Below are 12,006 nucleotides of genomic sequence, written 5' to 3' on the forward strand. Positions count from 1 at the left end.
TTTTGGCTTTATCCTTTCCAACAAAAAAAAAAGGCGTCGCGCAGGTAGCTCCCTTTCCTTATGAGCCGTCCCCACCAACTTTCAACACAAAGTTACACCCTTGTCTTACACAACGCCTTAGCAGGTGCACTGAAAAAATTCGGCGCGTGCTATGCGCGCGCATTATCTTCTAGGGGCTAAGCCACCCTTGTCTCTTAAACCTAGAGACGCCCCTGGGCGAGCAGTTTTTTTGTTTGTTTTTTAGAATAAAAAAATAATAATAATTGTCAACTTTAACGTTTTGTTTAGATTACAAAAATAAATCGTAATAAAAATAATCCTATTTACGATGTTTTAAAAAATAAGACTTTCAAAAGACTGATTTAAGACATTTTAATACCAATTAAGGCCTTAGTTTTATTTTTTTGAATTCAATGCCTTTTAAGACTTTTTAAGGACCCGCGGGAACCCTGTATATAGGTGTGGACCTTGTCACTTTTGGTACCACCATAAAAATACATCAACAGACATACATTCAACACCTGCAGCCCATCAACCTCTAGAGCAGCAGAGTCAGCTCCCCCCCTCAATGAGGAGGAGAGAGAACAGCTCAGGTAAAAGATAAAAGAACTGTTGTGGGTGGCGAGACAGTGCAGACCTGATGTCATATTTGATGCATGCAATCTGGCATCTAGTCTCAAACGGCACAAGACAAACCATGTGAGGCAAACCGTGTTGTGTTTAAACTCAAAGCCGAGACAGCTGAACTGAATTTTCAGCATCTTGGAGAAAACAGCAACTTGAAGATAGTTATGTTGAGTTTTGGGAACCTTTCAGATGGAGGTACCCAGGGTGGGCATCTCATTGTCTTGAAGGGTGAAAATGGACGATTCTCTCCCATTTGGTGGCAGTCAAAAACGATTAAGAGAATTGTCAGAAGCAACCTTGCAGGTGAAACATTGGCGATGTCAGAGGGGATTGATAATGCTATTTTTTTTATCTCCAGGCTGTTTTCTGAACTAAGTACTGGTAATACCACACAGCCTTTGCCAAAAACATTTGTCAATGATAACTTCTATCTTGTAGATGTGCTTAAGTTAACCAATTTTGAATAGACTACGCCTGGAAATCAGTTATTTTAAAGAACAGATCCAAACTAAGAGAGCTCATAGGTTTTGTGGTCAAATGAAAGACAAGCTTGCCGACTGTTTCACACATAAGGGAGCATCCGCAACCTTGTTACTTAAGGCTCTTTATCCAGGACTGTATTATAAATGTAGTAAGAAGCTTTGTTATTCAACTATATTGTTAAAAAAAGGAATGTGGGCCTAGCAATCTGTTTTCATGCATGCATTGTTTATTTGATTCATTCCTTTTTTTTTTTTTTAAGAAGAGAGGGAGATTGGGAGTAATGGCGGCGTGGGATGTACGAGTGGAAAAGTACAGGGAGAAATAAAAGTTCTCGTAAACTCATCTCAAAGTAGAGTTATCTTTGGTTTAACACTTAAACTAATAATGTTTTAATATCATGAAAATAAAGACAAATAGTTTGAGATATTTTTTTATATTAGTGGCAACATTACCAGAGATATATATTTTTTTTACATTACCAGAATAATGTCATAATATAACCTAATATAGTCGAGACATAACCACAATAAAATCATAATATTACCAGATTAAAGTTTTAATATTATGAAAATAAAGTCATAAAATCACCAGATTAAAGTTTTAATATTATGAAAATAAAGTCATAAAATCACCAGATTAAAGTTTTAATATTATGAAAATAAAGTCATAATATTATGTTTACGGAAAGTAAATTGTAAAATTACAAAATTTCAGTCGGGATTATCAATATAAAGTTGTAATATAAACAAAATTAAATTAAAAAACAATATGAGGTAAAAGCATTAATATCCCCAAAATTTGAGTCAGAACATTATGAGATAATTATTGTAACAGGATCCAAATAAAGTCTTAATATTATCCAAATAAACTGTAACATCACATATTAAAGTTTTTATACAATGAGAATAATTTTTTTATGACCAGACCAAGGAAGTAGCCTGTTAATGTATTCTTTGAGAGCAAAATGCATCTTTCATCTTAGTTGAATTGAAGCCTTCATCTTATTAAAATTGCTCTTTTGTCTTATAATAGAACAACTTCAATACAAGTATGGATTAATTCTTATAATGTGACATTATCATAGTAATGCTTTGATTTTCTCTCTAAATTCAAAAGTCTTATGGCCTTAAAACTAAAAAAATAGAAGGTATTTGAGGAATTTACCATGCTGTGATCATTTCTGCAGAAAGCGTTATCTAGCAGATCATTCAGGTACTCCTCAAGGTATTTCTGCAGAGAAAAGAAATTGGATAATTGTTAGCTCAGTCTGAACCTGACATCTCCAGGAATAAGGCAGATTAAGTTTTAGGGGTTTTTAAGTTTTCAAAGAGTGTGAGAGAAATATACCGTCCTGCAAACTTACCACCACAAACTTCAGTGTACTGAACTAAAATGTGTTACATACAATCCATATGGAGGAAGTGTTTTCCTCTCTTACAAATGGGGAAAAAATGACTTCATTTTGGGGGGGCATGGGTCTTGCTGCTTGTGTGCGACCAAGCTTTTCTCCCACAGGATATCCCAGAACAGTCGCGCAATTGATGAGGATTTGAATGGTCGTTATTTAGCAGGAAAACTCAGAAGATTTTTCATTCCTGCTTTTGGTTGGAATTTTCACCCTTATTTCACTGCAATTGTTGAAACAGGAATCTTTTTTTTTTCTTGAAATGAGTGTATTTCCCCCTTTACTTGAGCAGGCAAGAATTTGCCAATTAAACGAGATGAATTAGGGTTAAAATAAGAATTTTGTTCTTATCAAAATAAGCTGATGAAATCAAAACTGGTTGAGACGTCCCTTAGCTGCAGAAATCAGTACAGATATCTGTAGAGATGGATAGTCTGAGGATCGGCTGGCAGAGCCTGCGATTAAATATGAACATTGTATGATAACACTAGTAATATTAAGCCTTTTGCTCTCCCATCTTAATCCTTGTCCATCTAAAAAATAAAAATAAAAAAAAGACCCTTCTCTCTCTGTGTTGTTTTCTGTTGCAGGTCTGATTTAAGCCACAGCGGATATGACTTCCTGTGAGTTTGACAGCTGAGTCTCTTGCATATAAAAATTTGAGGCAAACCAACCTTTGAAAAAAACAAATTACTGTTTCTTGTGGAGTATGTCACAATCTTAAGACTTAAAATGTTAGAGAAAAACCAAAGCAGGATGTAGTTTTAAGTGGAAAGAAAAGGAAATCCTGGTTCTCCTTTCCTGGATTCAGAACCTTCTCTCTGCTACGCTTCAGTAAGTTTCAGAACAACCAGCCGTCTTCATAATCCTCCATTATCGATATAAAAGTGTCATCTTCGAATCTCATTTTAAATTCTTAAATCCAAAAACATTGGAAAACAAATATCATCATAAAGCGCTCAGTTAGCTTAGAAGTTTTAGAACAAGTTTGGCTTTTAAAACTGACCCAGGTTGGGACTCCAGTCCCCAGGAAATGTTCTGCAAGCCTTTTCCTTCTTCCTGCTTTCAACACATTCAACAATGATGATGGTGATGGCATTAAGGGCAAACATATATATTAATGAAATATTAGGTATGTTCATTACATACTTAAAGGGTTGTGCATGAACATGAACCTTTAAATATATTATCCTTCCAAATACTTGCATCCAAGTCAGCCCTTTTAATTGCAACACTGCACACACTGAAGTTGCAAAAATGACTAGGTTAATTCATCATGAAGCTCTGCTGTCAAAGAGTGGAAGGAGAGATGAAAACCCTATAAGGTTATTTGACACATGAGTGCACAGCCGTTGACCCTCTGGTTAAATGAGATCAACGCTTTGGTTTACATGTTAAATGGTATGTCTGAGGCTCTAACATGGAACAACGCCCTGAGAAAACAAAACACGGTGGTGTTACCATAATGGTGAAGGGAAGCTTATGCTATCCGGAAAAAAAGATGTGCAGGCAGTATTGGGTCTACTATGGTTTGGTCATTTAACTGCCAAAAACAAAGCTAAACTTGGCAGAGGTGTTAAACAGGGCAGAACGATTACTGTACAACAAATCAATTTGTCTTTAGCATTACAGTAAAGTAGAGTATCAGGGCTGTCATAACATCACAGATGACGATGGCTATCCAGTCTCCCATCACTTTGAGCTGCTTCCATCATGGCAGAGATACAGACTTCCTTATGCAAAGAAAAATGTGAACAGAATTTCTTTTGTACCCTCAAGGAGCTGATCAAATTGTAAATGTCACTGTCTGTTCTGCTTCCTTTCCCTTCATGAAGTGAATCTGCTGCTGATGCTGTGTCTGCAATTAACTTTTATAATTGTATGTTAATGTATTTTATACATTATTGTCTGTGAGCAAGCCCAAGGAAAATTTATGCCATCATTGTATATGGTAGACGATAAAACTTTTCTATTCTAAAGCCTGAGGTGGTTCTTTAGTAATGAAAACGGGGCTGAATACAAAGGAATGCAAACATTCTGCTGATATTATTTATAAACCAGATCACTTTTTCTTTTCCTTCAGCTTAATGCTACTTAAGGGGTGATCTACAAGCCTTGATATTTTTCTTTCTGTTGAATATTTTTAATGGGTGCAGATACGGCAGTAGCTCACTTGGTTGCATTCAAAGGTTCTTCTGATAGATTACCGCATCCTGGTGGCATATTGTTTGTTATTTTGTGTTTTCCCCTTCCCAATTTCTTATAAAATAAAGCCCTTTGTGTATTTTTACTTTAACAACAGAGGTACAATACTGCACATGTAAACGCAGTAAAGAAGGAAGTAGCTTACAGTGGCTAAGCTAGTTAGCACATTCCAGCAAAGTTGTAAAAATGAAGTCCCAGAGGCAGTGTTAAACACAAAATTATATTTGCGAGGTGTTCAGATGTCACTGCTAAGTTGATAGATGTGTGAGCAAACATCCGTATTGATACTAGTGATAACAATGTTATTCCTAGTCTCTAGAGTCTAACTAGAAATGACATCACATATAGATGAATTGGTTTGTACCTTGATGCTTTGCCCCCGTGTGCCTTTTTCTCAAGAACGGTAATTTTATTTTTTCTTCATGCTCTAGGAAACTCTGGGGATGATTGACCAAACTTTAAAGTTGATGTAGATCTGTTTATTCAATTAATATCAGTTGGTCTTTCTGTAAAAGTTTAAAAAGCAATCCATAGGACTTGGTTTCCAGGGTTTGAAGACCTTGGACCAGTGGATAGTTTTTTTTTTTACTTTTACAGAATGACTATGACCTGGATGACTGAGAATCTTCCCCAGCATCAGTTGGTCTTCAACCACACTAGGCTGTCATTTTATTGAAAGGCTTTGCAGCACCGTAAGGCTCCATGAAGTAGCTGCCTTAATTGTCTCCATCTAGCTTTCTGATAGTTCTACTGTATTTCCAGCAGATGGGGCCCTTTCTGTTCATGTCTGCTCATCGCATCCGGTGCTGGAATTCTATTTAGGCTAAAAAAAAATCTAAATATTATCAGGACAGAAGCTTGGCGTATGTACCTTATTTCAGGATTAAATTAGTTGTGGTCTTTTTTGTGCAAGTATAAAAATTCAGTGTGACTATTATACACTTTATTTTTGCTCCGTTTGTTAGCAAACAAAGTGTGTATTAAGTTTAAAGGTGCGTTCACACCAAAGCTGAATGCAGAGAGCGGAGCTATTGAAGGTAAAGGAACAACTAAACTCTCAGTTATGCAAAGGATGCATTTCAAGCGATTAGTTTGCATTGGAAAAATGTAATCACATGATAAAGTAGCGTGCATGTTGGATTTCTTTGCGTCTCCTCTCCTTTGGCATAAGAGCCCGGACGACAAATGGTTTCACTCCAGTGCATTGTTCTCCGCCCAACCTTGTTCTTTTCTTACAGTAGAGAGTGTAGCATTAGAGCATCATGACTGAACATCAGATAGCCAGAGGAACACCAACTGAGAAACAGATGGAATTCCTTTCAAAGACGAATGTGAACGCTGCATGGTCGGAGCACTTTGGATTAAAATTCACAGACAGCATTACCCTTTATTGCAAAAATTTCTTTCACCAGCTAGCAGAATATGTTACTGTGACAGGCCAAGTGATGCCAATCTAAAGGATAGCATGAAGTGACACGGTGAATAGGCATTATGGACGCATGGACAGAAAAAATTTGCAGTAGTTGAAAAACCTGAACTTGTTATCCAGTCAGGAACTAGAGATATTTTTGGTGTAGAGTGAAGGAACCCCGGAGACGCCGGGTCCTGGACAGACTGAAGCACCGCTGGAAGGGATCATTGATCCACAGCTCCTGGACCCAGGGATACCAGCTCCGATGCTAACGTAAACCTTTCCACATCTCATACAGCATGGCGACTCACTTTTTTATGTCTGCTCAAGAGTGTAACAGACAATCTTGTAATACGATAGGAACTATGGTGATTAGTGAAGCGGGAGCTAAAGCAGACAAGGCTATAAGCTGATGGATGCACGGCTAAGTATTGCCAGCAGATGGCGACAAGGGTCAACAGTGTTTATAGCGTGCCCGGTGCAAAAAATATTTTAAAGGTAAAAAAAAAACTAAGTAAACACCATCAGTATGGAGGTTTGCTATATGTCGCCTCATTTGAAGATTCATTCTTTTTTTTAATTTTTTTTTTTTTTTTTATAGAAGTAGTACATCAATACTCGAAACGTCAAAACTAGTGATTATTGAATTAGAAAATAATAAGACTAAAGCTAAGGTCTTCACAGCAAAAATGTCTCACTGAACCCTGGTCTATCAAAATATTAGAAAAAAAAAAAAGGCTGAAGTTTGTGGTTGTAATTGTTTTTTTTTTTGTTTTTTTTGTATTAGAAGCAGCAGCTGATGTTAAATGGAAAATCTTTTGGAAGATTCTGGATACCATTTTGCTTGAGGTTCTTCTGGTGCGCGATGTCCCCTGCAGGCTGGGCATTTCCTCCGACATGGTCCTCAGCTGCTCCCTGTCCTTTGCAAACCTTTGAAGTAAAAAAAAGAGAAGCAATTTGAATATTCAAAGTAATCTGTGCTGAGAGGTCAGACAAAATCAAAGCAGCACAGCCTCTCAGTCGCTTCATCCTCGTAACCGAAGGCTGGTTGTAATATTGAACATCGGCATAGCTGCAGACCTTTTCAGAGGAAAGTAGTGAATCATCATCTTGTGTTTGTACAGGTCTCTGTGAAGTTCTTGAAAGTGTTTGTATTTCCGCTTCACCACCCAGTGGAAGTGTCCATGAGTCAGCCGCAAGGTGTACAGGGTTCCTACATGCACCTGCAGGCACATTATTCAAATCATGCAAATTAGAAGAATGGGTCGGAAAAATAGCAAATATTACAAATGACTAAAGAAAGGACATAAAAACAAAAGAACATCAAATGTGTTTCGTGTAAGGTCCATTAACATCAGTAACATTTATATTAACAGAAATATACTCTTAAAATCGATTTAGTCCTTTTGATCTGCATTTTAAACAAACGTTTCAAAACATTATCCCAGGTTTGATTTAATTCTAAATGTAGAAAACAGAGTTAAATGTATTTTAGTTAACAGTAAAATTATAGTCATTTATTATACCCCTTGACTTTTACACATTAAGAATTTACTCTTTATTTGAGCAGGCATGAGAGAATATCTACCAAAGCAGTTTTTATTCTTAACTTCAAAAATCTTATTTCACTGGCGGCAAATCTTAACTTCCTACTTATTGAGAGGAAAAACACCCATTTAAAGAAAATTTTCTTTAATTTTTAGTTGCAGTGTCTTGTGTCACGAGATGCCAAGGTGTTAAAATATCAAAGCTGTGCTGAAACTGATTAATTTATGATCAGATTAACAAAACAATTTCAGGAATATGAAAAGGCTATGAAGGAAACCTAAGTACCGTAAGTAAGATTACAACCAGGTGATTCTAAGGTTAAAGCCGGGAAGGACAGAAAACGATTAGAGAGAAGCAGCTGTTGATTGTTTCCTGTGACGTTTCGACCGTCCATCAATTACTCACTCATTCTCATCCATATCTTTATTTTACCCTATATTTGTATATAAATATAGATATTTAAGTATTTTTAATTATCAAATGGGAATATTAATGATTCAATTTTGTGATTTATAATGTATAGTTTGTTTTTATTGATTGTTTAAAATAAATGAAAAAGATGCGACTAAACAAACCTTTACAAACCTGAAGCTGAGGTCTTGTTTTACATTTCCTGATGTTGATGTGAGAAACTAAATACATCTAATTGTTCATCTACAGCAGTGGTTCCTGAACTTTTCAACGCATGACCCCAAAAATAACAGAATAACAGACTGGTAACCCCTAAATATACATACAATTATTTCATGAAAATATTGAGTAAAGTGATCATATTTATTTCAAATATGTTTATTTTCAAAATTAAATTTAATTCATGTTTTTAAATGTATTTTCAACTGCTAAATGGCACATTTATGTATTCAGTAGTGCATTCTAAAATATTACGGTACTTTTACTGCAGTGTTTGAATCAATTCAAATTACATTTATAATTTAAAATGCAATATCTACATATTTAATGATAAATGTTTTATAAAGAAACCCTTTGACCCCATTTTTGAGACATGCAGTTTACTTGGTTTTTACAGACAGATTTTGCATTTCAAGTCCTTGCCAAATGTGGGATACATTTCCTGCTTTTGGTGGTAATCAATATATATATATATATATATATATATATATATATATATATATATATATAAACAATTTTAAAAGCAAAAGCTTCTTTTCACAAAATTTTAAGTCAACAAAACTAACAAAAAAATTTCTTCTCAGATTTTATGGAGGGAATTTTGTTCCATTATTGTTCAAAGCCAAGTTGTGGTGTAAATAGAAAATTAAGAAAAAAAGGCTATATATATATATATGGAAATAAATGAGTAATAAAACAAAAAAACTTCCAAAATCAAAAGCAAGGATTTTAGAGTAACTTTTGTTTTCTTATATTTTTTAAATCATCTTTTTTATTCCTTTTCTAAAATGTATCTTTTTCTGATAAAGTTTTGCGTATTGCATTCTTTTCTTGTTGCATTTTACAGATTCACGTTCTCTGTACTTTAGACAAAATGCAAACACCCATGACCAATAAAAGTGTTGCTATTGTCCAGCAGACCAATATAAATTCGTCTTTGCTCCTCACTCTATAAGAAAGCCTCAAAAGTGAAGAGAATGTGTAAAGTCAATCGATCAATTTACAAATAATGCGATTTGTAAAACTCAATCCGAAAAAAAATAAAAGTAAAACAACAAATATATAAATAAAAAAAATGGAAAACAATGTGACATAAAAAAAAGACAGAAAAAGATTATAAAGTTTTTAAAAGTTTTATTTCTGGATTTTTTTTTCAAATTTCCATTGAAAAAACCCGTACTTTGCTTGCAACAATAATGGAACAAATTTCTCTCAATAAGATTTGACTTAAGGAATATTAACAGGTGTACCTTTGAGCGGGTGGTGTATTTCTCTGTGTTGTCCACCTTACATGTAATAGGAGTATCAGGCATCAAGTAAGGCACACCAGCATCTTTGATTTCAGACAGACGGTGGATGACTGTGAAAGAACGTCCCTCTGGAGGACGGACAACAGAAAACAAAGGTTGGTGAAAGGGTCCATGCCTGGCATGAAGCCTTCCTCAGCAGCCAGGTCTTCCTCCTTACCGCTGCTCTTCATGAGGCTGTCTAACTCGTCTCGACCAAGATCGTGGCGGTCATGTGAGAAGCGCCTCTTGTTGAGTGCCGGTACAGCTGAGCGCACGGCCTCTGGCTCGATCACTTCCTCCGGCTCGGCCATAGCGCGGGTGTTGAAGGTCCCAGCTTGCCTATTGTATGAACAAAAATACAGTCAGACCAAAAACAAAGAAAAGAACAAGATCAGATTCTTTCAATGGATCTGGGAGGGTTTGAGATTAAATTCAGCAGATTAGTGTTTTAGCTGCACGGGTCTAAAAGATTATATCACTTTTGAGTTTTTTTTCCCCAGATTAAAAACAACCGTGGTGAAGACGCGCAGAAGGTAATCTCTAGTAGAGTAACAGCAGTGCTACCCCAACCTGTTGCTAAACACTGCCTGTCAGTTGTCTGAAATAGGGTGCAGAAATTTATTTCCAAAATAAATAATATATTGATGTACTAGAAACTGTGGTTGAAACACAAGCTGTTTAATGCAAAAGTTGACCAACATTAATAAGATGAAAGAAAAAGCTTCACCATTTTCCTGGTCAACAATCTTTCTACTTCTAATACCATTATTATTAATAATAATGATAAGATTATGACTGTATAATGAGGTAAAAAAAAATTAAAGCACACCTTCAGAATAAATGTTAAAATAATGTATAGCCTACTAAATGTTTGCTCAATTATTCTAATCATAATCAGAGTTTTAAATTAAAATATCAAATGTGAAAAATGATTATTTTTCAGAACCCAACATGGTCGGCTCCCGTCTGTCTTTCTGAGAAGCTGAGTAGCTTATGAAAACAGACCAGTGCTGCTAACTTAGCAACTTTGTCGCTACAGTTCAGGGACTTTACAGTAAACAACCATTAGAAATAGATGATTGAAAGTTAAATGAGAGAGAGAAGAAAAAAAACTAATCAATCGGATTTGGTGGCAACTATACAGGAAAAAAAAATAAATAACAGGTTTTTATTTTTTTAGCTTTTAAGCCATATCGCTCAGCCCTACTGTTAGCTAAAGAGCTACAAAGACCACTCTAATGTGCACAATAGAGAAAATCAAAGAGGGATCAGGATAAACATTTTAGGAATAAGGAAATCTAAATGCTTCAAATTTGCTTCTGAGTTACAGTTTCAAAAGAAAAACACCTGTTGCCTCCTTTTGGATCTTTTTTGGTCATTTTATTTTAGACAGTAATTGTTCATTTAACTAGAATAATTTATTTAACTATAGGAATAAAAAAAAAAACTTTGGAATAACAGGATTTAAATGTCTTCGATCTGATTCAATCTGATTCAATAAATGATATCCAACAAAGATAGCAGGTAAAATTAACATTCATTTTCTTAATTTGTGGTTTGACATAAAGCTATGCCATTTAGCTGTGAGGATGGAGAGAAAAAAAGAATAGAATAAAGGATCAGGACAGAAAGGTGAAGGGTTGGTCTAATGTTAGCTGGAAACATAGGAGCAGCTACTTAATACCAACTGATTCCTTGTTTAATAACGTTTTTATGGAAAAAGTGCATTAGCAAGATGTGTTATTTATTTCCTGCTGTTAAGTATTGTTTGACTATGTGACATAATGGAGAAGATTAAAAGCTTTGGGGGAGGGACATGGAAATGAACCCAGACAAAAACCCAGACAACCGTAGGGTTGCTGATCACCTTTATTGTGTCTTTTAAGGGTTTGCAGGCAGACATGACCCGTGAGAACAGAGGAAAATGTGGGAAAGAGAGGTGCAGATGAGAGAGTGAACAGAAAGTCTGTCATAAAAGTCTTGTGTTAATACTCCATAACAAAGATTAAGAGACGTAAACAAAAAAGGAAAACACCGGTCTCATCGTTTTTTTGCAGTTATTTCTTCATGAGTATACAGATCACAATCTTATGACCAGGGCTGGGTATTTTCGCCAAAGTCCTGAATCGATTCGATTTTGATTCATACAGTTTTAAATCGATTAATTTCGATTTTATCTGTTCAACTGTGTTTCAAAATACTCACGTTTTTTTCCCCTGTCATATTAAATACAAAGTGAAAACTTTTAAATCAGTTTAAACTTGAGATGTGAACAAAACTGTCTCAAAAGTGCAAACTTGTTTGTGAAAAGTGAAAAAGTGAAGCCTCACTCGAGCATGCAGACGTGTCACAGCAGACATGCATGAGCTGCGTTACCTTCACTGCACAAACCATATTTTGCAGCGTTG

At 35.4% G+C, this 12,006-nt stretch overlaps 1 protein-coding gene across 1 annotated transcript in view; it reads right to left on the reverse strand.

The window, feature by feature from the left end:
- The window catches only part of pld2 (phospholipase D2), a 28,753-nt gene extending 18,814 nt beyond the window's left edge, over positions 1-9,939 (reverse strand). Inside the window, exons 1-5 of the mRNA XM_015398061.1 lie at positions 9,777-9,939; positions 9,560-9,687; positions 7,212-7,354; positions 6,968-7,061; positions 2,275-2,340 (exon numbers count right to left, since the gene is read on the reverse strand). Of these exons, the coding sequence (XP_015253547.1) occupies positions 2,275-2,340; positions 6,968-7,061; positions 7,212-7,354; positions 9,560-9,687; positions 9,777-9,909 (564 nt within the window). The 5' untranslated portion in view covers positions 9,910-9,939. The remainder of the gene's footprint in view (positions 1-2,274; positions 2,341-6,967; positions 7,062-7,211; positions 7,355-9,559; positions 9,688-9,776) is intronic.
- Between the last annotated feature and the right edge of the window lie 2,067 nt (positions 9,940-12,006).

The sequence above is a fragment of the Cyprinodon variegatus genome, unplaced genomic scaffold (assembly GCF_000732505.1).
Source record: "Cyprinodon variegatus isolate N-32 unplaced genomic scaffold, C_variegatus-1.0 Scaffold908, whole genome shotgun sequence".
Lineage (NCBI taxonomy): Eukaryota > Metazoa > Chordata > Actinopteri > Cyprinodontiformes > Cyprinodontidae > Cyprinodon > Cyprinodon variegatus.